The sequence below is a fragment of the Oncorhynchus tshawytscha genome, linkage group LG10 (assembly GCF_018296145.1).
Source record: "Oncorhynchus tshawytscha isolate Ot180627B linkage group LG10, Otsh_v2.0, whole genome shotgun sequence".
NCBI classification, from domain to species: domain Eukaryota; kingdom Metazoa; phylum Chordata; class Actinopteri; order Salmoniformes; family Salmonidae; genus Oncorhynchus; species Oncorhynchus tshawytscha.
The window spans coordinates 66,828,442-66,854,423 of record NC_056438.1 but is presented as its reverse complement, the minus strand read 5'-3'; the positions used below and the strand labels follow the sequence as shown (position 1 = coordinate 66,854,423).

The 25,982-nt window shown below is 43.4% G+C and overlaps 2 protein-coding genes across 3 annotated transcripts; one reads left to right on the top strand and one right to left on the bottom strand.

Moving 5' to 3' along the window:
• The first annotated feature begins 3,669 nt into the window (after nt 1-3,669).
• Nucleotides 3,670-20,056, top strand: LOC112260728 (nectin-4). Of its 2 annotated transcripts, XM_024436037.2 has the most exons (12): nt 3,670-4,127; nt 4,264-4,376; nt 6,031-6,228; nt 6,408-6,575; nt 6,821-7,099; nt 7,188-7,305; nt 18,039-18,190; nt 18,404-18,569; nt 18,808-18,883; nt 19,011-19,073; nt 19,186-19,398; nt 19,521-20,056. In XM_024436037.2, the coding sequence occupies exons 2-12, from the start codon at nt 4,313-4,315 to the stop codon at nt 19,818-19,820; spliced, it is 1,797 nt and encodes a 598-aa protein (XP_024291805.1). In that variant the 5' UTR covers nt 3,670-4,127; nt 4,264-4,312; the 3' UTR covers nt 19,821-20,056. The 2 variants fall into 2 exon arrangements, with proteins under 2 accessions (XP_024291805.1, XP_024291804.1); XM_024436036.2 differs by having other exon boundaries at nt 3,670-4,376.
• Nucleotides 20,057-20,177: 121 nt separating this feature from the next.
• On the bottom strand, nt 20,178-22,948 carry LOC112260729 (zinc finger protein 436). The gene is made up of 2 exons (XM_024436038.1): nt 22,587-22,948; nt 20,178-21,457 (listed from the first exon to the last, which is right to left on the bottom strand). Exons 1-2 carry the CDS (start codon nt 22,864-22,866, stop codon nt 20,535-20,537), a joined length of 1,203 nt encoding a protein of 400 aa, XP_024291806.1. The 5' UTR covers nt 22,867-22,948; the 3' UTR covers nt 20,178-20,534.
• Between the last annotated feature and the right edge of the window lie 3,034 nt (nt 22,949-25,982).

The following is a 25,982-nucleotide window of genomic DNA, read 5'->3' as shown; positions in this document are numbered from 1 at the left end:
CTTGTCAGCGATGCCCTTTTGTCTCTTCCAGACAAATATGATGGGACTCCATCCAAATGCTGTGTCTTCCTCTTCCAGTGCTCCCTCTATTTTTCTCATCAAACAAGAGCCCCCACCACCGAGATGTCCAAAGTTGGGGTGCATGGGCTACGGCTGCCTGGGAGTGAGGAGAGGAGGAGCTGGGTTCCTATTGAAGGTTTATGGCACTGTTCAAAGGAGTCCTCGATCATCCACTGGAGGGCAGAGAGGGGTGTGAGCGCCTACTCCAACAGTGGACCAGACCGCTGCGGAGTACGCCCTCACCTTCCATACAGTGGCAGCATTCAGTGGATGGAATGAGCCAGTGTTCGCACCTTATTGTAGTCCACAATCATCTCCTTAGTCTTGGTTACGTTGAGGGATAGGTTGTTATTCTGGCACCACCCGGCCAGGTCTCTGACCTCCTCCCTATAGGCTGTCTCGTCGTTGTCAGTGATCAGGCCTACCACTGTTGTGTCATCAGCAAACTTAATGATGGTGTTGGAGTCGTGCCTGGCCATGCAGTCGTGGGTGAACAGGGAGTACAAGAGGGGACTGAGCACGCACCCCTGGGGAGCTCCATCGTTGAGGACCAGCGTGGCAGATGTGTTGCTACCTACCCTCACCACCTGGGGCAGCCCGTCAGGTAGTCCAGGATCCAGTTGCAGAGGGAGGTGTTTAGTTCCAGGTTCCTTAGCTTAGTGATGACCTTTGAGGGTACTATGGTGTTGAACGCTGAGCTGTAGTCAATGAATAGCATTCTCACATAGGTGTTCCTTTTGTCCAGGTGGGAAAGGGCAGTGTGGAGTGCAATAGAGATTGCATCATCAGTGGATCTGTTTGGGCGGTATGCAAATTGGAGTGGGTCTAGGGTTTCTGGGATAATGGTGTTGATGTGAGCCATTACCAACCTTTCAAAGCACTTCATGGCTACGGACGTGAGTGCCACGGGTCTGTAGTCATTTAGGCAGGTTGCCTTTGTGTTCTCGGGCACAGGGATTATGGTGTTCTGCTTGAAGCATGTTGGTATTACAGACTCAATCAGGGACATGTTGAAAATGTCAGTGAAGACACCTGCCAGTTGGTCAGCACATGCCCGGAGCACACGTCCTGGTAATCCATCTGGCCCCGCAGCCTTGTGAATGTTGACCTGTTTAAAGGTCTTACTCACGTCGGCTACGGAGAGCATGATCACACAGTCGTCCGGAACAGCTGATGCTCTCATGCATGCCTCAGTGTTGCTTGCATCGAAGCGAGCGTAGAAGTGATTTAGCTTGTTTGGTTGGCTCGTGTCACTGGGCAGCTAGTGGCTGTGATTCCCTTTGTAGTCTGTAATAGTTTGCAAGCCCTGCCACATCCGACGAGCGTCGGAGCCGGTGTAGTATGATTCAATCTTAGACCTATATTGACCCTTTGCCTGTTTGATGGTTCGTTGCAGGGCTTAGGGGGATTTCTTGTAAGCTTCCGGGTTAGAGTGCCACACCTTGAAAGCGGCAGCTCTACCCTTTAGCTCAGTGCGAATGTTGCCTGTAATCCATGGCTTCTGGTTGGGGTATGTACATACAGTCACTGTGGGGACAACGTCCTCAATGCATTTATTGATAAAGCCAGTGACTGATGTGGTGTATTCCTCAATGTCATCGGAAGAATCCCGGAACATGTTCCAGTCTGTGATAGAAAAACACAGACTAGTTTAGCATCTGCTTCATCTGACCATTTTTTTATAGACCGAGTCACTGGTGCTTCCTGCTTAAATTTTTTCTTGTAAGCAGGAATCAGGAGGATAGAGTTGTGGTTGGATTTACCAAATGGAGGGCGAGGGAGAGCTTCTCAGCTGTCGTCGAAATGGATTCCCCATCAGTTCAGCCTGAAAATCCCTCTGATAATCTTTAGTCACCGCAAGCAGCATCATTCTTGATAGATGCAAGCCACTGGCAGAATTGTGGTAAATCTCTGGTAGATAGAATGTTGAAAGATAACATGTTTTCATGCTTGTTTGTAATTAGCACAGCCAGGCACAGAACACCACACAGGTATGATGACAGTGAAAAACAATTATTGTCCAAAGAAATCTTGCATACAGAAGTTCTGAGATTGCTGTGTGTTCGTTTGAAGTACACATTGGCATCGCTCAAGTTTGTGGGCACGCCCCATCTACCTTACCGGGTGTTATCTGCATTTGAATGCCGGACTTTGTGGTTGACTATGAGCAGATGAATACATGTAACAGTATATCTTTAGACCATACCCGGGCGCGAACCAGGGACCCTCTGCACACATCAACAACAGTCACACACGAAGCATCATTACCCATCGCTCCACAAAAGCAGCGGCCCTTGCAGAGCAAGGGGAACCACTACTTCAAGGTCTCAGAGCAAGTGACGTCACCGATTGAAACGCTATTTAGCGCGCACCACCGCTAACTAGCTAGCCGTTTCACATCCGTTACATACACAGGAAGTTGAAACTTCCCGATTCTACCACTGAAATGAAAATGTGCTAGTATTAGCTTGTGGTTTGGATAATTGTGTTTATGATAAAAACGTAATAATGTTAATATAGTAATGACTGTATGCCGTGGCAGAGCCAAGGTGAAATTCCCTTTTGATGTTATTGCTTCCATCAATACTTGTGGCGAGCCGAATCAACAACCTCTGGTTGAAGGTATTGAAGTTTACAATTAGCCATTGTTATGTAAATGGTGCTGAAAAGTACACAGGGCCTTGCCTTGGCTCCAAGATAGAGCTGGTCCGACAGAGCCATGGCCCAGTGAGATACGGGTGCCGGCCCAGGTAGATAGAAACAGATAAGTCTGAGACTTTTGGGTAAAACACTGGGGTACATCCTCATTGGAAATGAGGCTCAAGTGTCTCCAAGTCTACAATATCTCATGCAACACCATTATTTACATACACAAATAACTGGTCATGGAACTGTATTCAAAACAAATTCAAAACAATAACCACTTCAATAGTTAAATAAAGGTTCAAATAAAAAAATATATGAATAAAATAATAGAGAAACGGCAATATGCAAGATTTAATCTCCACAGTAACATGAACTCGTGAGACCAAAAGCACAATACCATTCTAGTCCTGGTAGTAAAATACATGTCAGTGAACCTACCTATGTTCACTTTTTCAAAATGGTCTTGGTCTGAAACAGGAATGACAAATGTAGACCTTATATCATGTATTTTTGTAACAACAGCATCCTCCTTTCTTTTTTTCAGGGAACAGTGGGTTAACTGCCTTGTTCAGGGGCAGAACAACAGATCTTGCAACCTTTCGGTTACTAGTCCAACGCTCTAACCACTAGGCTACCTGCCGCCCCCTTGTGAATACCCATAATTAATATCAAACAAAACATCTACAATTCCGGGCCAATATATGACTGTAGACCTCGGTAAGAGTGAAAGTGACCAATTAGACGTCAACGTTATTTATTGAAATTAGATTTTATCTGATTCAATAGTAATTTCCATTAATCTGGCCAAATACGTTTAGATTTAAATACGACTAGAGCCATTTGAGAATAGACCACTTATAAATTAGGTGTACAGTATTGTGCATTGCATTGTGTCAAATAAAATAATTCACTGTTGTATGGTCAGACTTAAAAGACAAAAAAGGAGGCTACTTTACGTTGTATGATAATTAGGGGGTGGAGAGAGACGCAGGCAAGTAAAATATGTATTCAACAATGGAATGCAAAAGCTTGAGCAAAGTGTAAATTCGAGACATTTCACAGAAGAATGTTAGTCTTGTGTAGGCTAATGACTTAATCTAATTATTTTCCGATGTTGTAGAGCAAGTAGTGTTACCCGATTGTCTGGTGTTTTGCAACTGTTCGAGTTGGAATTAACATTTTACCTCGTGCGTCAGGTAGGCTACGGACTACGAATACCTGGAGAGTGAGCGAAAGAAATGTTTGAAAAGTAAACCGAAAAGTTGGGACCTTTTTTTTCTTGTTACTGAATATTTGGAATGTAGTTATACTGTAGAAAATGTGTACACAATTTGTGTGCTACTGTAAATAAATCGAGCACCTTTGGTTTGATTGGCAAGACCTACGAAGAGACACGAACACCTGACGCACAGTCCACCGCCGTAAGCTTGTCTACAAATGATTCTCCACATAGGCTACTCCAATGGCAACACTTTACTCTCATGTTTTTAATAATAATGAGATTACGAAAATGCATTATTTCATACCATTTTGAAGCTTGTTGTTCAACTTGGATAGATTTTGGAACTCCCTAAGATTGATATTGGGAGTGCCACTGAATCAAGGGATGGAGTTACCTGTCCAGGGCCAGAGCCAGTGGGGCACAGCGTGGTTGGTGCTATGGGCATTTGGTAAGATTTGGGAATGTTTATTTGATTTTTTTTCTTTAAAAAAATACAAATATGAAGCCTAATTGTATGGTGTATATCTGGGTATGTATGTTTGTTGCATACCTGACACTATAAGGAAAGGGAGTGGTGACAAGTACGGATCGGCATCATAGAAATGTACTAGGGTAACATTCTTTGGAAAACAAAGTGCAGGCTACTTCCCTGCTGTTATCTTTTTGTTTTGATTAGTAGTGAGTGTTTCAACAAACACATTTTTGTAGCATGTGTAGGCCTATACCTGTGTTTAAAAGTAAGCTTCCTGTGTGGTGCACTCTGTTAGTGTGTTAATATAGGCCTTAGCATAACTGCCAAACTGAGGTGTGATAAAGGTCAATGAATGCCATGAACAGGAAAAGCAAGTAACACAGCTTTGTGGCACTAACGACCTCTGTCTGAGGCCCTGTGTGCGCCTGTCTGTTTCTCCCGTTTGTAAAATAGTTCACAACAAGTCCCTTTTTGTGTTCACTAGAAATACGTGTGAGCCTGTGTGTGAGTTTGTTTGCATTCCTCTGTGGGTCTGTGTCCTTGTTCTTGTGTGGTTGAAATGAACGGAATGACTCGTATACAGGTAACATGCCAAAATAAAGGAAACACTTGGATAAATGAGAGATACAAAATATATTGAAAGCTGGTGCTTCCACAGGTGTGGTTCCTGAGTTAATTAATCAAGTTGCCTATTATTTTGGCTACCATGGCTAGAAGAAGAGATGTATATTTATTTAACTAGACAAGTCAGTTAAGAACAAATGTTTATTTTACATTGACGGCCTACCCCGGCAAAACCCTCCCCTAACCCCAGATGATGCTGGGACAATTATGCACTGCCCTATGGGACTCCCGATCACGGCCGGTTGTGATACAGCCCAGGATCAAACCAGGGTCTGTAATGACACCTCTAGCAGACCGCTGCACCATTCTGGAGCCTTAAGATCTCAGTGACTTTCAAAGAATGGGCTCAAAGGAGCATAGGGTCGTGGAATAGGGGCCTGAGGGCACACAGTCTGTGAATGTATTGTAATGTTTTTAAAATGGTATAATCTGCCTTAATTTTTCTGGACCCCAGGAAGAGTACTCTGTCAGGGGATCCATAATAAATACAAATAGGGGGTTAGAAGGGTGTGTGTGTGTGTGTGTGTGTGTGTGTGTGTGTCTCGGTCACCAAATCTCAACCCAATTGAACACTTGTGGGAGATTCTGGAGTGTCCCTTGAGACTGCGACTCCACCACCATCAACAAAACATGATATAGATTTTCTCGTGGAAGAAGGGTGTCGAGTTCCAGACACTTGTAGAATCTATGCCAGGGTGCATTGAAGCTGTTCTGGCAGTTTGTGTTGGGCCAACGCCCTATTAACACTTTACAGTATGTTGGTGTTTTCTTTATTTTGGCAGTTACATGTATGTGCCATGGTCTTTTAACTGCGGGTGTAATCATTAATGAGTGAAGGAATCATTAACTACAGACAGTCTATACCCACCTCAACACTTCAAAGGGCAATGTTTGCGATTCCTTGTTTGTTATAGTGATGATGCATTACTCTTTCTCCACACCGTCACTCACCCTGTTTTGCTTTCTCTAACGCACACACACACACACACACCTCTCTCTCATACAGCAGTGTGTGTGAGGGGTGGGTTTGTGGAGCCTCCTCCATCCTTCTCCCTGCGTTCCTTGACGGAGGTTGAGACGCGGCTGCCCTGTCAGTTTCAAGTTCAGGAGGAGGAGCAGGTAGTTCAGGTCAGCTGGTTCAAGGAGCTACCTGATGGCACCAAGGAACAAATCATCACTGCCCACCTCACAGAGGGACACACAGGTTGGTGCATCATGCCCTCACCAACTCACACAGAGTAGACCCCCATCTTAACCACTTAGTCACTCAATCACTATAATCATAATGTTGTTTTCTTGCATTTGTCTGCAAGGATTGTAATGTTTACCAGGAATAAATCTGTCTTTGTCTCTCTGTTTGTCTCTCTGTCTTATGTCTGTCAGAGTTTGGGCGATACTCTGGGAGAGTGAGGTTTGAGAGCAGTAGCCCCACAGTGGACTCTGCCCTGCTCATCATGAACACGGAGGAGTCTTATGAGGGGAAATACACCTGTCACATCAGCACATTCCCCTATGGGAACTTTGAGAGGCAGCTGTCACTCACTGTGTGGAGTAAGACTAATTACTTTCACCATCCTCTTCATCATAGTTGTAAACCATGTGACTATTTTCATTGTTATACTCATCATAGTCATTTCCTGTTAATAACCCCACATTTGACTTGATTAGTTGGAGTCAACCACTGAAGGAAATATCTGTTCTGGCTGACCAAAGCCTTACTTACGCACTCAATTTACCTGCACAACATGGAATCTCATATAGCCTGGCCCTGCCCCTCTACCTCCCTTCCCCCCCAGCCCTACCAATCTCCTCTCTGGACCCAGTGGTTCTGGAGGAGGGCCAGTCCTTCCGCATAGCTGCCTCCTGCCGCTCCGTGGCCCGTCCTCCACCTCGACTGACCTGGGATACGGATCTCCCTGGTCAGAACCAGACCCGCAGCTCCGAGGGCGGGGCCGTGTCCACCCACTTCTCCCTGCACCCCCTGAGGAGTATGAACGGCATGCGGCTGGACTGCCTCGTCTGGCACCCCGCTCTGGAGCAACCCCGGAGGATCAGTAACCGCCTGGTGGTGCAATGTGAGTTTACCCTCAGCTGTCACTGTGGTGGGATAGTATAATTAAATGGCCATGCTTGGATTAAAGTGACAAAAGTTTATGTTGACAGTTCCCCCAGATGCAGCTGTCACTGGCTATAATGGAAACTGGTACATGGGACTGAAGGGAGCTGAACTCAAGTGTGAGACTGGAGGAAACCCCAAACCACAGAGCTTCACCTGGACCAGGTATTACCTGTCTGACTGTTTCTGTATGTCATTATTTGCGTAAGGTAACACTTTGCACTATAAAATGTACTATTCAAATATTTGCAAGAGAAACACACAGACATGCACGATAAAGTGTTAACTAGAGGAGGGTGTCTTCCTCTTTGTTCCATTCAATATGGAATAAATACATTGTCGAGTTACAGAATTAGAAAACCGATTGAAAGGGATACATTTTCACACGAGTGAGCGAGCCAGGGAGGGGAGGGAGCCATGGAGGGAGGAAGCTCTGGAGACGCCTCTTAAGCACTTAATCATAGTGCCTCGCTTTAAATATCACTCTAATACACTGTAAAACACAGGGTCTGCACGTAATTAAAGATTCTTCTCCGAGCATTACAATAATGACAGCACACACAATTAAATACTCACTATTGCAGCATGCTAACAAATCGTGCATCAGTTTCCACAGAAGTTAAAAATAATTGAAGAGATATTTTTCCGAAATTGCTCTAAATGTACTGTATATAGAGTATCACATTTATGGCATGTTTCTAAAACCTTAATGCATTTGAATGAAAATAAACCCTATCAGTATAATTATTGTCAAACATGTATTCAGTGTCAGATGTAATCTCTGGCTTTGATTCCATTATAAAGGATTGGTTATAAGGTGAGGCTGAGTGAGTAAGAAGAGAAATGTGAGAAGCCCCTTGTTGGGCTGAGCAGTAAAATGGCAGCCTGGCTGGCACAGTGAAACTTGGGCAACTTGAGCCCTCTCAGTGGACCTAGTTCCTGGTGGGATCAGAAATGGCCTCTCTATTATAGTTCCTGGGACGTCTGAGCTTATTCAGGGGCCTCTTAGTCTTTCTTCATAGAGTAGTTGGCTCATACCAAGCCAAGCGGCATTTGTCTATTCAGATCAATAGGAGCAGTAATTAAACTGGTTTTACAGATGAAGGCAAATTGCTGGTTTCCCTTTTGTGGTAACCCTGATGTAACAAATGTATTTAGCTAAAACACCTCACCAATGCACACTGACCTATTGTTTGGATGTAATTATAGGCTACTTCTGTGTAGCTTAGTTGACATTCCCTTCAGAGGTTTATATTCTGGTAATGTCTTGCTGAACAAAAGGCCTTAAAAATGTTTTCGTAAATAGACTTAGAACTTTTTGAATTGTGTATTGATCAACCCTGTCCAATACATATGCCTTCATGAACATAGCCGTTGTTTCATGCAGTGAGTCTGCTATTCCATTAGTCATACAGTGCATTCTGAAAGTATTCAGACCCCTTCAATTTTCCACATTTTGTTACGTTACAGCATTATTCTAAAATTGATTAAATATTTTTTTCCCCCTTAATCTACACACAATGCCCCATAATGAAAAAGTTAGTTTAAAAAAAATGTTAGCAAATGTGTGTATGTGTATAAATACAGTGGGGCAAAAAAGTATTTAGTCAGCCACCAATTGTGCAAGTTCTCCCACTTAAAAAGATGAGGCCTGTAATTTTCATCATAGGTACACGTCAACTATGACAGACAAAATGAGAAAAAAAATCCAGAAAATCACATTGTAGGATTTTTTATGAATTTATTTGCAAATTATGGTGGAAAATAAGTATTTGGTCACCTACAAACAAGCAAGATTTCTGGCTCTCACAGACCTGTAACTTCTTCTTTAAGAGGCTCCTCTGTCCTCCACTCGTTACCAGTATTAATGGCACCTGTTTGAACTAGTTATCAGTATAAAAGACACCTGTGCACCAGGCTGGGAAGACTGAATCTGCAATAGGTAAGCAGCTTGGTTTGAAGAAATCAACTGTGGGAGCAATTATTAGGAAATGGAAGACATACAAGACCACTGATAATCTCCCTCGATCTGGGGCTCCACACAAGATTTCACCCCGTGGGGTCAAAATGATCACAAGAACAGTGAGCAAAACTCCCAGAACCACACGGGGGGACCTAGTGAATGACCTGCAGAGAGCTGGGACCAAAGTAGCAAAGCCTACCATCAGCAACACACTACGCCGCCAGGGACTCAAATCCTGCAGTGCCAGACGTGTCCCCCTGCTTAAGCCAGTACATGTCCAGGTCCGTCTGAAGTTTGCTAGAGAGCATTTGGATGATTCAGAAGAAGATTGGGAGAATGTCATATGGTCAGATGAAACCAAAATAGAACAAAGAATGACCAATAGGACAAAGAATGCTGAGTTGCATCCAAAGAACACCATACCTACTGTGAAGCATGGGGGTGGAAACATCATGCTTTGGGGCTGTTTTTCTGCAAAGGGACCAGGACGACTGATCCGTGTAAAGGAAAGAATGAATGGGGCCATGTATCGTGAGATTTTGAGTGAAACCCTCCTTCCATCAGCAAGGGCATTGAAGATGAAACGTGGCTGGGTCTTTCAGCATGACAATGATCCCAAACACACCCGGGCAATGAAGGAGTGGCTTCGTAAGAAGCATTTCAAGGTCCTGGAGTGGCCTTGCCAGTCTCCAGATCTCAACCCCATAGAAAATCTTTGGAGGGAGTTCAAAGTCCATGTTGCCCAGCAACAGCCCCAAAACATCACTGCTCTAGAGGAGCTCTGCATGGAGGAATGGGCCAAAATACCAGCAACAGTGTGTGAAAACCTCTCATTGCCAACAAAGGGTATATAACAAAGTATTGAGATAAACTTTTGTTATTGACCAAATACTTATTTTCCACCATAATTTGCAAATAAATTAATTTAAAATCCTACAATGTGATTTTCTGGATTTTTTTTCCTAATTTTGTCTGTCATAGTTGAAGTGTACCTATGATGAAAATTACAGGCCTCTCTCATCTTTTTAAGTGGGAGAACTTGCACAATTGGTGGCTGACTAAATACCTTTTTGCCCAACTATATAATAAAAAAGATTCTTTACATAAGTATTCAGACCCTTTGCTATGAGACTCAGAAAAATTGAGCTCAGGTGCATCCTGTTTCCATTTATCATCCTTGAGATGTTTCTACAACTTGATTGGATTCCATCTGTGGTAAATTCAATTGATTGGACACGATTTGGAATGGCACACACCTGTCTAAATAAGGTCCACAGTTGACAGTGCATGTCAGAGCAAAAACCCAGCCATGTGTTCAAAGGAATTGTCCGTAGATCTCCAAGACAGGATTGTGTCTCGGCACAGCTCTGGGGAAGGGTACCAAAACATTTCTGCAGCATTGAAGGTCCGCAAGAACACAGTAGCGTCCGTCATTCTTAAATGGATTAAGTTTGGAACCATCAAGACTCTTCCTAGAGCTGGCTGCCCGGCCAAATGGAGCAATCGGGGGAGAAAGACCTTTGTCAGGGAGGTGACCAAGAACCTAATCGTCACTCTGACAGAGCTCTAGAGTTTCTCTGTGGAGATGGGAGAACATTTCAGAAGGACAACCATCTCTGCAGTTCTCCACCAATCAGGCCTTTATGGTAGAGTGGCCAGACGGAAGCCACTGCTCAGTAAAATGCACATGACGGCCTGCTTGGAGTTTGCCAAAAAGCACCTAATGGACTGTCAGACCATGAGAAACAAGATTCTCTGGTCTGATGAAACCAAGATTGTAGTCTTTGGCGTGAATGCCAGGCGTCACATCTGGAGGAAACCAGGCACCGCTCATCAGCTGGCCAATGCGATCCCTACAGTGAAGCATAATGGTGGCAGAATCATGCTGTGGGAATGTTTTCCAACGGCAAGGACTGGGACACTAGTCCAGGATCGCGGGAAAGATGAACAGAGAAAAGTACAGAGATCCTTGATGAAAACCTGATCCAGAGTGCTCAGGACCTCATACTGGGGCGACGGTTCACCATCCAACAAGACAATGACCCTAAGCACACAGCCAAGACAATGCAGGAGTGGTTTCGGGACAAGTCTCTGAATGTCCTTGAGTGGCCCAGCCAGAGCCTGGACTTGAACCCGATCGAACATCTCTGGAGAGACCTAAAAATAGCTGTGGAGCGACACTCCCCATCCAAGCTGACCGGGCTTGAGAGGATCTGCAGAGAAGAATGGAAGAAACTCATCAAAAACAGGCGTGCCAAGCTTGTGGCTTCATACCCAAGAAGACTAAGCTGTAATCGTGCTTCAACACCTGCATTGCTTGCTGTTTGGGGTTTTAGGCTGGATTTCAGATATCAGATAACAGCTGATGTACGAAGGGCTATATAAATAAATTTGATTTTGATTTAATCACTGCCAAAGGTGCTTCAACAAAGTACTGAGTAAAGGATCTGAATAGTTACATAAATGTGATATTTCAGTTTTTTGCCTTGTCATTATGGGGAATTGTGTGTAGATAAAAACAACATTTTAGAATAAGGCTGTAACGCAACAAAATGTGGAAAAAGTGAAGGGCTCAGAATACTTTATGAATGCACTGACCGAATACAAACAGTGTAGCTATACCTTCCACAAGGCAATCAAACAAGCTAAGCGTCAGTATAGAGACAAAGTAGAATCTCAATTCAACGGCTCAGACACGAGGTATGTGGCAGGGTCTACAGTCAATCATGGATTACAAAATGAAAACCAGCCCCGTCACGGACCAGGATGTCTTGCTCCCAGGCAGACTAAATAACTTTTTTGCCCGCTTTGAGGACAATACAGTGCCACTGACACGGCCTGCAACCAAAACATGCGGCCTCTCCTTCACTGCAGCCGAGGTGAGTAAAACATTTAAACGTATTAACCCTCGCAAGGCTGCAGGCCCAGACGGCATCCCCAGCCGCGCCCTCAGAGCATGCGCAGACCAGCTGGCTGGTGTGTTTACGGACATATTCAATCAATCCCTATCCCAGTCTGCTGTTCCCACATGGTTCAAGAGGGCCACCATTGTTCCTGTTCCCAAGAAAGCTAAGGTAACTGTACTAAACGACTGCCCCGTAGCACTCACTTCCGTCATCATGAAGTGCTTTGAGAGACTAGTCAAGGACCATATCACCTCCACCCTACCTGACACCCTAGACCCACTCCAATTTGCTTACCGCCCAAATAGGTCCACAGACGATGCAATCTCAACCACACTGCACACTGCCCTAACCCATCTGGACAAGAGGAATACCTATGTGAGAATGCTGTTCATCGACTACAGCTCGGCATTTAACACCATAGTACCCTCCGAGCTCGTCATCAAGCTTGAGACCCTGGGTCTCGACCCCGCCCTATGCAACTGGGTACTGGACTTCCTGACGGGCCGCCCCCAGGTGGTGAGGGTAGGCAACAACATCTCCACCCCGCTGATCCTCAACACTGGGGCCCCACAAGGGTGTGTTCTGAGCCCTCTCCTGTACTCCCTGTTCACCCACGACTGCGTGGCCACGCACGCCTCCAACTCAATCATCAAGTTTGCGGACGACACAACAGTGGTAGGCTTGATTACCAACAATGACGAGACGGCCTACAGGGAGGAGGTGAGGGCCCTCGGAGTGTGGTGTCAGGAAAATAACCTCACACTCAACGTCAACAAAACTAAGGAGATGATTGTGGACTTCAGGAAACAGCAGAGGGAACACCCCCTATCCACATCGATGGAACAGTAGTGGAGAGGGTAGCAAGTTTCAAGTTCCTCGGCATACACATCACAGACAAACTGAATTGGTCCACCCACACAGACAGCATCGTGAAGAAGGCGCAGCAGTGCCTCTTCAACCTCAGGAGGCTGAAGAAATTCGGCTTGTCACCAAAAGCACTCACAAACTTCTACAGATGCACAATCGAGAGCATCCTGGCGGGCTGTATCACCGCCTGGTACGGCAACTGCTCCGCCCACAACCGTAAGGCTCTCCAGAGGGTAGTGAGGTCTGCACAACGCATCACCGGGGGCAAACTACCTGCCCTCCAGGACACCTACACCATCCGATGTTACAGGAAGGCCATAAAGATCATGAAGGACAACAACCACCCGAGCCACTGCCTGTTCACCCCACTATCATCCAGAAGGCGAGGTCAGTACAGGTGCATCAAAGCTGGGACCGAGAGACTGAAAAACAGCTTCTATCTCAAGGCCATCAGACTGTTAAACAGCCACGACTAACATTGAGTGGCTGCTGCCAACACACTGACTCAACTCCAGCCACTTTAATAATGGGAAATTATGTAAAATATATCACTAGCCACTTTAAACAATGCTACCTAATATAATGTTTACATACCCTACATTATTCATCTCATATGTATACGTATATACTGTACTCTATATCATCTACTGCATCTTTATGTAATACATGTATCACTAGCCACTTTCACTATGCCACTTTGTTTACATACTCATCTCATATGTATATACTGTACTCGATACCATCTACTGCATCTTGCCTATGCCGCTCTGTACCATCACTCATTCATATATCTTTATGTACATATTATTTTTCCCCTTACACTTGTGTGTGTATAAGACAGTAGTTTTGGAAATGTTAGTTAGATTACTTGTTGGTTATTACTGCATTGTCGGAACTAGAAGCACAAGCATTTCGCTACACTCGCATTAACATCTGCTAACCATGTGTATGTGACAAATCAAATTTGATTTGATTTAAGTACATATATTGATTTAAGTATGCTCATATATATATATATATATATATATATATATATACAGTGCCTTGCGAAAGTATTCGGCCCCCTTGAACTTTGAAACCTTTTGCCACATTTCAGGCTTCAAACATAAAGATATAAAACTGTATTTTTGTGAAGAATCAACAACAAGTGGGACACAATCATGAAGTGGAACGACATTTATTGGATATTTCAAACTTTTTTAACAAATCAAAAACTGAAAAATTGGGCGTGCAAAATTATTCAGCCCCTTTACTTTCAGTGCAGCAAACTCTCTCCAGAAGTTCAGTGAGGATCTCTGAATGATCCAATGTTGACCTAAATGACTAATGATGATAAATACAATCCACCTGTGTGTAATCAAGTCTCCGTATAAATGCACCTGCACTGTGATAGTCTCAGAGGTCCGTTAAAAGCGCAGAGAGCATCATGAAGAACAAGGAACACACCAGGCAGGTCCGAGATACTGTTGTGAAGAAGTTTAAAGCCGGATTTGGATACAAAAAGATTTCCCAAGCTTTAAACATCCCAAGGAGCACTGTGCAAGCGATAATATTGAAATGGAAGGAGTATCAGACCACTGCAAATCTACCAAGACCTGGCCGTCCCTCTAAACTTTCATCTCATACAAGGAGAAGACTGATCAGAGATGCAGCCAAGAGGCCCAGGATCACTCTGGATGAACTGCAGAGATCTACAGCTGAGGTGGGAGACTCTGTCCATAGGACAACAATCAGTCATTTCTTAAAGATATCCATAAAAAGTGTTGTTTAAAGTTTGCCACAAGCCACCTGGGAGACACACCAAACATGTGGAAGAAGGTGCTCTGGTCAGATGAAACCAAAATTGAACTTTTTGGCAACAATGCAAAACGTTATGTTTGGCGTAAAAGCAACACAGCGCATCACCCTGAACACACCATCCCCACTGTCAAACATGGTGGTGGCAGCATCATGGTTTGGGCCTGCTTTTCTTCAGCAGGGACAGGGAAGATGGTTAAATTTGATGGGAAGATGGATGGAGCCAAATACAGGACCATTCTGGAAGAAAACCTGATGGAGTCTGCAAAAGACCTGAGACTGGGATGGAGATTTGTCTTCCAACAAGACAATGATCCAAAACATAAAGCAAAATCTACAATGGAATGGTTCAAAAATAAACATATCCAGGTGTTAGAATGGCCAAGTCAAAGTCCAGACCTGAATCCAATCGAGAATCTTTGGAAAGAACTGAAAACTGCTGTTCACAAATGCTCTCCATCCAACCTCACTGAGCTCGAGCTGTTTTGCAAGGAGGAATGGGAAAACATTTCAGTCTCTCGATGTGCAAAACTGATACAGACATACCCCAAGCGACTTACAGCTGTAATCGCAGCAAAAGGTGGCGCTACAAAGTATTAACTTAAGGGGGCTGAATAATTTTGCACACCCAATTTTTCAGTTTTTGATTTAAAAAAGTTTGAAATATCCAATAAATGTTGTTCCACTTCATGATTGTGTCCCACTTGTTGTTGATTCTTCACAAAAAAATACAGTTTTATATCTTTATGTTTGAAGCCTGAAATGTGGCAAAAGGTCGCAAAGTTCAAAGGGGCCGAATACTTTCGCAAGGCACTGTGTATATGTATGTGTGTGTGTGTGTGTGTATATATATATATATATATATATATATATATATATATATATATATATATATATATATATACACACACTTAGTTGAAGTTGGAAGTTTACATGCACCTTAGCCAAATACATTTAAATTCAGTTTTCAAAACTCCTGACATTTAATCCTTGTAAAATTCCCTGTCTTAGGCCAGTTAGGATCACCACTTTATTTTAAGAATGTGAAATGTCAGAATAATAGTACAGAGTGATTTATTTCAGCTGTTATTTGTTTCATCACATTCCCAGTGGTTCAGAAGTTTACATACACTCAATTAGTATTTGATAGCATTGCCTTTAAATTGTTTAACTTGGGTCACACGTTTCGGGTAGCCTTCCACAAGCTTCCCACAATAAAGTGGGTGAATTTTGGCCCATTCCTCCTGACAGAGATGGTGTAACTGAGTCAGGTTTGTAGGCCTCTTTGCTCGCACATGCCTTTTCAGTTCTGCCCACAAATATTCTATGGGATTGAGGTCAGGGCTTTGTGATGGCCACTCCAATACCTTGATTTTGTTGTCCTTAAGCCATTTTGCCACAACTTTGGAGGTATGCTTGGGGTCATTGTGCATTTGGAAGACCCATTTGCAACCAAGCTTTAACTTCCTGACTGATGTCTTGAGATGTTGCTTCAATATATCCATATAATTTTCCTGCCTCATGATGCCATCTATTTTGTGAAGTGCACCAGTCCCTCCTGCAGCGAAGTACCCCCGCAACATGATGCTGCCACCCCCGTGCATCATTGTTGGGATGGTGTTCTTCAGCAAGCCTCCCTCTTTTTCCTCCAAACATAACAATGGTCATTATGACCAAACAGTTTTAGTTTTGTTTCAGACCAGAGGACATTTCTCCATGTGCAGTTGCAAACCGTAGTCTGGCTTTTTTTATGGCGGTTTTGGATCAGTGGCTTCTTCCTTGCTGAGCGGCCTTTCAGGTTATGTCGATATAGGACTCGTTTTACTGTGGATATAGATACTTTTGGACCTGTTTCCTCCAGCATCTTCACACGGTCCTTTGATGTTGTTCTGGGATTGATTTGCACTTTTCTCACCAAAGTAGGTTCATCTCTAGGAGACAGAACGCGTCCCCTTCCTGAGAGGTATGACGGCTGCGTGGTCCCATGGTGTTTATACTTGCGTACTATTGTTTGTACAGATGAACGTGGTACCTTCAGGCGTTTGGAAATTGCTCCCAAGGATGAACCAGACTTGTGGAGGTCTGCAATTTTTTTTGAGGTCTTGGCTGATTTCTTTAGATTTTCCCATGATGTCAAGCAAAGAGACACTGAGTTTGAAGGTAGGCCTTGAAATACATTCACAGGTACACCCCCAATTGACTCAAATATGTCTATCAGAAGCTTCTAAAGCCATGACTTCATGACTTTTTTAAAGGCACAGTCCACTTTGTGTATGTAAACTTGTATGTAGACCCTCTGGAATTGTCATACAGTGAATTATAAGTGAAATAATCTGTCTGTAAACAATTGTTGGGAAAATGACTTGTGTCATGCACAAAGTAGATGTCCTAACCGACTTGCCAAAACTTTAGTTTGTTAACAAGAAATTTGTGGAGTGGTTGAAAAACTAGTTTAAATTACTCCAACCTAAGTGTATGTTAACTTCTGACTTCAACTGTGCGTATGTATGTATGAATATGTGTGTGTGTGTGTGTGTGTGTGTATATATATACATACATACATACATACATACATACATACACACACACACACACACACACACACACACACACACACACACACACACACACACACACAAGTATGTGGACACCCCTTCAAATTAGCGGATTCAGCTATTTCAGCCAAACCCATTGCTGAAAGGTGTATAAAATCGAGCACACCGCCATGCAATCTCCATAGACAAACACTGGCAGTAGAATGGCCTTACTGAAGAGCTCAGTGACTTTCAACATGGCACCATCATAGGATGCCACCTTCCCAACAAGTCAATTTGTAAAATGTATGCCCTGCTAGAGCTGCTGTAAATACTGTTATTGTGAAGTGGAAAGGTCTAGGAGCAACAACGGCTTGCCGGGAAGTGGTAGGTCACACACGCTCACAGAACGGGTCCGCAGAGTGCCGAAGTGCATAGCACTTAAAAAATTGTCTGTCCATGACTGGCCTGCACAGAGCCCTGACCTCAGCCCCATCAAACACCTTTGGGATGAATTGGAACACCTACTGCGAGCCAGGCCTAATCGCCCAACATCGTTAATGCTCATGGCTCAATTGAAGTATGTCCCCGCAGCAATGTTCCAACATCTAGTGGGAAGCCTTCTCAGAAGAGTGGAGGCTGTTGTAGCAGCAAAGGGAGGACCAACTCCATATTCATGCCTATGATTTTGGAATGAGATATTCAATGAGCAGGTTTCCACATACTTTTGGTCATGTAGTGCATGTTAATTAGGTTACGATTACATTGTTGAGTAGCTCAGTATTAATATGGGCAATCTTCTTTAATGTATGTGTTTGTCTCCATCTGCAGGGGTGGTAAGGCCCTGCCAGACGGTCTCACTGTGAATGGAGCAAGGCTTCTGTTTGGCCGAGCCCTGAGACAGAATGACACTGGAGTTTATGAATGTGTGGTGAACAACGGCATTGGGACAAGGAAAGTAGAATCGAACATCACAGTGACAGGTAATGGGCAAAGTTACTCCTGTATATTGGGAGAACCTGGACAACATAATAGAACTTATCTCCCACCGTGTTTGGTACCATTTGTGCAACATTGCTGCCCCCTTGTGATGATCTGAAATACCAACTTTGCTCAAATAGAAAATCTGCAACGTATCTCTATCACTGCAGTTGGTTGTTTGTTTACAATTGTGTATGTTCCCATCCCTCACATAGAGAAAATTCGCAGTGTGCAGGAAACCACTGTTGACACTCTAGTGATGATCATTATAGTTGTGGCTGCTGGGGTTTTGGTCATCGTCATGATCATCATCATCATCTTAGTCAACCGATACCACAGGCGCAAAAACAGAAAATTAGAGATGGAGCTTAGCGAAAGAACGTGAGTTGATTTCCACAATACTTTGCTCCCCCTTTCCATTTTAGTCATTTAGCAGATTATGTTATCCAGAGTGATTTACAGGAGCAATTAGGATTAAGTGCCTTGCTCAAGGGCACATCTGCAATTGTTCACCTAGTTGGCTCTGGGATTTGGACCAGCAACCTTTTGGTTACTTGCCCAATGCTCTTAACCCCTATCCTCAAATCCCCTTCAGTTTGACATTCTCTGTCTTTCACAGGTTAAAAATCAACACACTCTCCAGACAGGACTCCTCCCGGAGACTCAACTCTGTCAGCACAGACCCCAGAGGACAGGTACTCAGTACTTTACATACTCAACTGAAAATTGGTGCAAAATAGATGATAAACTATCATGATCAGTTAGTATTTACTTGTGAATGACTGTGATACCCCAAATAATTCTCTCTACTTTTCACCCCAGAATGAAGACTGTACACTACTCAGACTAGACAGTAGAATGAAAAACAGCCTAATGTCCCTTGAGGTGAGTCCATAAAATATTTTTTAGCAATATTCTACATTTACAACATGTCCACTATCAAATATTTTTTTCATTGATGTTTAATCTATGGCATTATTTGGATCCTTCCTGTTAGGACCGTCCCATCTACATAGGCAGTGAATCATCCCTGGGTGGGAGGCGGGGGACTGTTGGAGAGGGGGATGTGGACTACCTAGGCCGCCCTGTCCTGTACCAGTCTAGCTGGCATGAGGGCAGAGAGAGTATGAGGGGCGTGGAGATGGAGGGAGAGAGGGAAGAGCGCAGACGAAGGGTGGAGTCGTACCTGAAGAGAAGCAATATGTCCCTGGTGTGTATTTGTTTGATCAAGGAAGAGTATACGTAAAAGTTTAAATGCACATAGGCCTGTGAGTTATTACAAAATAAACTGTTTTTCTCAATGCCTTGCAATATGTGGTCTCAATTTTGCAGGACTCTGGCCTTCCTTCCTCCCTTGTCCCCATCAAGCCCCAGGACCAGGATGGCAGTGTGGGGCCCACAGACATCCCCCCAATGCTCAGTAACCTGTGTGGCCAGAGGGAGGGGGTGACCAAAGGGGAAGACTGGGGCCACAGACGGGCAGTGCTGGAGGTTGATGAGGCAGACTGTGACACCAGTTCTTACCAGATCTCAGAGGCGCTCTCCAACCACTTCCACTACAGCAACGGGTTCCTGCGGCCCAAACCACACTCCAACGCCATCCTCCTACACCCCAGAGGACAGATCATCTAGACATGAGGCTTGGCTGAAAAGGGAACTGCACTCAGCTCCACCCTAACCTAGTGGTCATTATACAGAAGTGAGGGTTTGGCAACATGCTCACGTTCATTACCATTTGTCTTTTTCTTTTTTTATCAGCATTGTCTTCTTGTATGTCCTATGTAAACAAAATGTACAAGCCTAAGTAGAGATTGGACAAGATTGCACCATCACTTTGTATCAACTATAAACCCAGTCTTGTGTAAGCACTCAGTTGTGATTGTGCTATCATTTTAGCTAACCTTATAGTTCGGATATCCAAATATATCCTGACCTTGTGAGTTAGTTATTTTCATGTTCATTTCAACAACAAATCAAAAGGGCTCAAAGTTGGATAATTCAGATTTTTATTCATACAAATGTATGCATTGACAAAAGCATGTCCATTGTAGTGTTAGTCTGGCATAGGTCTACAAAAACCTAAAGATTATGGAGATCCTCCTCTTAAGCATTCCTTAAAAGGTTACAAGCAGGAAGCTGTAAACCTGCAACTCTGATCCATCACTACAGTATATAAGCACCACTAGTGCAACAGTTGTGGTAGGGTCCCACTGCTCTCACTTTATAGAATGGGAAGACAAAAGTAACACACTGCTGCTTTCTGCAAGTGTCTTATCAACTCTGTTCTCAGTCATTAGAAAATGTTGTTCTACAATGTTCTTAGTTGTCTAGTCATGGTGATAATGATCAGTAGACAGTTTGGTTTGTTCTGAGGGCTCTGTGTACTCGCTGGTGTCTGCGGAGATTACTCTGCTGAGCGAAACACCTCCCGCACATCACACAGCTGTACGGTTTCTCTCCCGTATGAATCCGCTGATGCATCTCCAGGTGACCGACCCGGTCAAAGCTCTTTCCACAGAAGGAGCAAACAAACCACTTCTCTCTTGCTGGGGTTCTCCTTGGGGATACCTTTGCTGAGTTGAAACCATTTGAACAATTTGGGGCAAGTGAGAATACGTTATTTAGCCAAACATTGGAATATCCTGCACCCTCATTGGCTAGTGTTTGTTTGTCTGATGGCACTCTGGTAGTTGTCCCATCCTGGGTTCTCTCTGGGTGCATGGTTTCTCTGTGCTGTCCTGGCTGTGCCTGAGCCAAATCTGTAGGGGTCCTTCTGTCATTCCAAACAGACTGTGCTCGCATCTCTTTCATAACTCTGTTAATGTCACCCATCTCGGACGATGGAATGCTATCAGGACCCTCCACTGCACTTTGAATGAGCTGTATGTCTGTATCTTGATCCAGTGGATATTGTTCTGTGCACTTATGGTAATCTGGACCCTCCGAGTCACAGTTGCGCTCTGTTAAAGACTCCCAGAGCTGACTCTCTCTCTCATCCACAGCAAACTCAGTTTCCTCATGATCTGATCTCTCTGTGCCATGTTCACTTACTGATGTATGTAGTGAAATGACATCATACTCTTCCTGCTCAGTCTTCACTAACTCTAGTCCACTATCCTTCTCTCTGTGGCCTGACCTGTTCTGTTCAAGTCCCTCTACTTCTTCTGCAGGTGGCTGTGGTCTATTTTGATGCAGTTGGTCGTCTTTCTCTCTGGCGTTCTGCTCAAATGAAGTCCTTTCACCAGGATCCTCATCACAGCCTTTGGACCCTGAAAGGGTTTAAAGGAACTGTCAGTATGTAATGTTTTTTTTAAATAAAAATGATATTTTACTTTATCTATACAGGGTGGGTCACCATTGAGACCAGGGTCTAATTAAGGGTGCCTTGTGAACAAGAACATACAAAATTTAAGAATAATCAAAACAAACAACTCTCACATATCACCTCCCTTAAACTCTATCTAAACTGTCCAATGAAGACCAGTGAGTCCAATTTCAATGTGGCCTGAAGGCTATTCCATGAGCTGGGGGCATAAAAACTAAACGCATTTTCCCCCAGGTCAATGTAGACCTGCGGGACCTCCAGAACTAGCCAGTCCATAGAGTGGGTCTGAAAAGGCTGTATCTCCAATTAACACATGAGCTGAGGTAGTGGGGGAGTCTGAAGAACCGCTTTATATACAAAAAGTAGCCAATGCTGGGCTCTTCTGGTAATCAGACTCCCAGCCAACAGAACTATAGAAAATGCAGTGTTTTGTACAAAAATTATCACAGTGCTGAGTGAGACGATCTAAAACGTTTTAAAACAGAGGCTGCTGCATGCATGTAGATTATATCACCAAAATCAAGTACTGGGAGAAGCCTTGCTTGAACAATCTTCCTTCTACTTTCCAAAGTGAGACAGGATTTATCTTAATTCTCATCTTTTGTCAGTTTTCAGTGCGTTTTAAAGAGTATCATCAATCCAAATACCTAAGTACTTAGAATGGGGAACTTGCTCAATTTGGGCTCCCGTCAATGTGCAAATATGCAGGTCCTCACGAGTCAACATTACGAGATCTACATAAACTTGGTTATATTAGCATTTAGCACTAGTTTAAGATAAGTAGGCAATTTTTGAGTTGAGTCAAAACCATGCTGAAGGTCATGTATGACCTGCTGTACTGTGTGCGCACAGGAGTAAATAACTATCTGCATAGAGATTAAAGTTAGATTTTTAAATACCAAAATTGAGAGCACTGCAATAGCAACCCATTATCTACACTAGTTAGGCATTGAGAAATAATTGCCATTGTTAATACTGCATATTTTTAAAGAATTGACCCTTGAGTTGAGATGGACCGCAACACATTTCAGATAGGTCTAGCTAGCTAGTACAGTAAGCCGGAGCTGGCTCACCCTGCTCTGTTCTGCTGGAAGACGAAGAGCATGTGGAAGAACAGCCTGCTTCTCGCGCTTTGGACCGTGTCGTTTGCCGTTCGTTCTCCATAAACAATAATTTGATTTTTAAGGCTTCTATTTCATTTTCTCTTCTGCACATTTCCAAGCGTAAAACAGCAAACCCATCATCGAATAATTTACTTATTTCTGCCACCGCAGTTTTGGCCAACACATCCATAACGGAGGTTAATTTGGTCTGAAAAGTAACATAATTTGTCATATTCTCCTGGAATAACATTTTATCTGACTAGTGTTGTGTTTCTACAGATTTTCAATCTGACAAAAAAAAACAAGAAATGGTAATAGTTGCTCTGCTTTGTTAGCTACCTCATTGACAGATTTTACTTCCGCGAAAGCAAACGGAGGGGAGGAACGAGTGGTCATATGATCATTAAAGAGTCCTATGGTGTCTGTAGAGTAGGGGATGCAGTCCAAACACATTTTTACCCTCTCAGCCCTCGCGATAGCCACTTCCCTCGGCGAAATCCCCGTTGAAACCGGATGCAGTTTATTTGCCATTTTAGGTCGAGAATCAATTCACTAACGTTGCCCCCTCGGCCCTCGATTTAGTCAACAACCGAGCAAGTGAAGAACTTGGCTGCAGTCCAAACACATTATTTTTTACCCCCTTAGCCCTTGCCATCTTATGTGGAGGTTGCCCCTTCGATTTAGCTCGAGGGAGCGAGTGAACAACGTTAGGTTGCATTCCAAACACTTAAGACACACCCTATCCCCTCAAATTAAGTGGACACTTCTGATGACGTATCATGACGTCTGAAGAGTATGCAGGGCAAGGTGCAAGGGAGGAAGGAATGATTTTTAAATGGACTTCCCTTGCTCAGAAATTCATCCCACCATGATTGTGTTTTCAGCCACCGGTGGCTTGTGGGTGCTTTATATGCTCTGCAGTCAATTATGATTGCATGTCAAATCAAAGTTTATTTGTCATGTGCTCTGAATACAACAGATGTAGACCTTACAGTGAAATGCTTACTTACAGGCTCTAACCAATAGTGCAAAACAGGTATTAGATTAATTAACAATAGGTAGGTAAAGAAATAAAACAACAGTAAAAAAGACAAGCTATATACAGTAGCGAGGCCACATACAGACACCGGTTAGCCAGGCTGATTGAGGTAGTATGTACATGTAGATATGGTTAAAGTGACTATGCATATATGATGAACAGAGAGTAGCAGTAGCGTAAAGAGGGAGGGGGCACACTATGCAAATAATCCGGGTAGCCATTTGATTACCTGTTCAGGAGTCTTATGGCTTGGGGGTAAAAATGGTTGAGAAGCCTTTTTGTCCTCGACTTGGCACTCTGGTACCGCTTGCCATGCGGTAGTAGAGAGAACAGTCTATGACTGGGGTGGCTGGGGTCTTTGACAATTTTTAGGGCCTTCCTCTGACACTGCCTGGTGTAGCTGTCCTGGATCCTGGATGGCAGGCAGCTTATATTAACAATATAATTATTAATATACACCTACTGTGTGATAGCTAGCTAACTAAAGTTAGTCTGCCTAGTTACTTCTGAAGAAGGAAAATGTTTTAATTCTATAATTTCCAAAAGCTAACCAAACAGAAACATGAGACGTGTTTGTGCATTAGTGGCACAATTTCTAACTTAGTTAAATTCGTTTTTACTTACACTTGTATGTTGACTCCATATTAAAGTTGAGGTTTTAAGTTAAGTTTTGGCAAAATTTTCTTAGCGGATGTAATCATCGTGAATGGAATTATGGGACGTTTCAGGCCCCGAAGTGAACATAATTGTACACTCGCAAACTCCATTAAAAACAAGGGCTGAGGGGCTTACGTTGCAAACTTTCCTTGCTTGGCTAATCGTTTGGACCAATGACAAATATGGCATTGGAGATTCCCCCAAGGGCATAGGGCCCGAGGGCTGTCTACTTTGAGTTTGAAACGCAGCCATTGTCACTTGCGGTGTTGATATGACCCACAATTCATTGCAAACTATAGTCACTGAAGTGTCAAATTTAATCAACTGCATTTTCGGCATGTCAGACAAAATTATGCTTGCATGCTAAAAAATATATAGAAATTACATTGATTTTAGCGTTGGCAAATGGGCTTAGTCTTGTAGTGAGGAGCTTATAAAATGTAGCTAGCTTCATAAACATTTTTGGCAATTCTGAAATATATTGGAATAAATGACCAAACTATAAAACTAACTATGGGTAGCTAGCTACCTGACAGCAGTGCTACCTAGCTATGTTAGCTTGCTATGTACATTAATAGCTTTAGGTTGGTTGTTTTTAAGCTCAACTTCAAGATTTTCACCAAGGACATTGCCTTTCCGATCGTTACTGTCCCTTGCTTAGGCAAGGGACATTTAAGATACACTCGTATGTGACAACCTGCTTCATGAGGTAGTCACCTGTAATGCATTTCAATTAACAGGTGTGCCTTGTTAAAAGTTAATTTGGTGAATTTCTTTCCTTAATACGTTTGAGACAATCAGTTGTGTTGTGACAAGGTATACAGAAGATAGCCCTATTTGGTAAAAGACAGAGTCCATATTATGGCAAGAACAGTTCAAATAAGCAAAGAGAAACAACATTCCATCATTACTTTAAGACATGAAGGTCAGTCAATCCGGAATATTAAGAACTTTGAACATTTCTTAAAGTGCACTCGCAAAAACCATCAAGCGCTATGATATAACTGGCTCTCATGAGGACCACCACAGGAAAGGAAGACCCAGAGTTACCTCTGCTGCAGAGGATAAGTTCATTAGAGTTAACTGCACCTCAGAAATTGCAGCCCAAATAAATGCTTCACAGAGTTCAAGTAACAGACAGATCAACATCAACTGTTCAGAGAAGACTGTAAGTCAGGCCTTCATGGTTGAATTGCTGCAAACAAACCACTACTAAAGACACCAATACGAAGAGACTTGCTTGGGCCAAGAAACACGAGCAATGGACATTAGACCAATGGAAATATGTCCTTTGGTCTGAAATTTGATGAGTCCAAATGTTATTTTTTGGTTCCAACTGCCGTGTCTTTGTGAGTCGCAGAGTAGGTGAACGGATGATCTCCGCATGGGTAGTTCCCACCGTGAAGCATGGAGTAGGTGTGGGGCTGCTTTGCAGGTGACACGGTCTGTGATTTATTTCAAATTCAAGGCACACTTAACCACCATGGAAATCGCAGCATTCTGCAGCAATACGCCATCCCATCTGGTTTGTGCTTAGTGGGACTATCATTTGAAGGAGAGTGATGGAGTGCTGCATCATAATACCTGGCCTCCACAATCAGCCGACCTTAACCCAATTGAGATGGTTTGGGATGAGTTGGACCGCAGAGTGAAGGAAAAGCAGCCAACAA

Excerpts from the sequence above, each read along its gene's own strand:
- LOC112260728 (XM_024436037.2), top strand. The coding sequence starts at position 4,313 with ATGGAGTTACCTGTCCAGGGCCAGAGCCAGTGGGGCACAGCGTGGTTG. Across the intron at positions 7,100-7,187 it reads TAACCGCCTGGTGGTGCAAT|TTCCCCCAGATGCAGCTGTC; the intron begins GTGAGTTTACCC and ends TTATGTTGACAG. Across the intron at positions 18,570-18,807 it reads ATGGAGCTTAGCGAAAGAAC|GTTAAAAATCAACACACTCT; the intron begins GTGAGTTGATTT and ends TGTCTTTCACAG.
- LOC112260729 (XM_024436038.1), bottom strand. The coding sequence starts at position 22,866 with ATGTTATTCCAGGAGAATATGACAAATTATGTTACTTTTCAGACCAAA. Across the intron at positions 21,458-22,586 it reads TTCCAGCAGAACAGAGCAGG|GGTCCAAAGGCTGTGATGAG; the intron begins GTGAGCCAGCTC and ends AAACCCTTTCAG.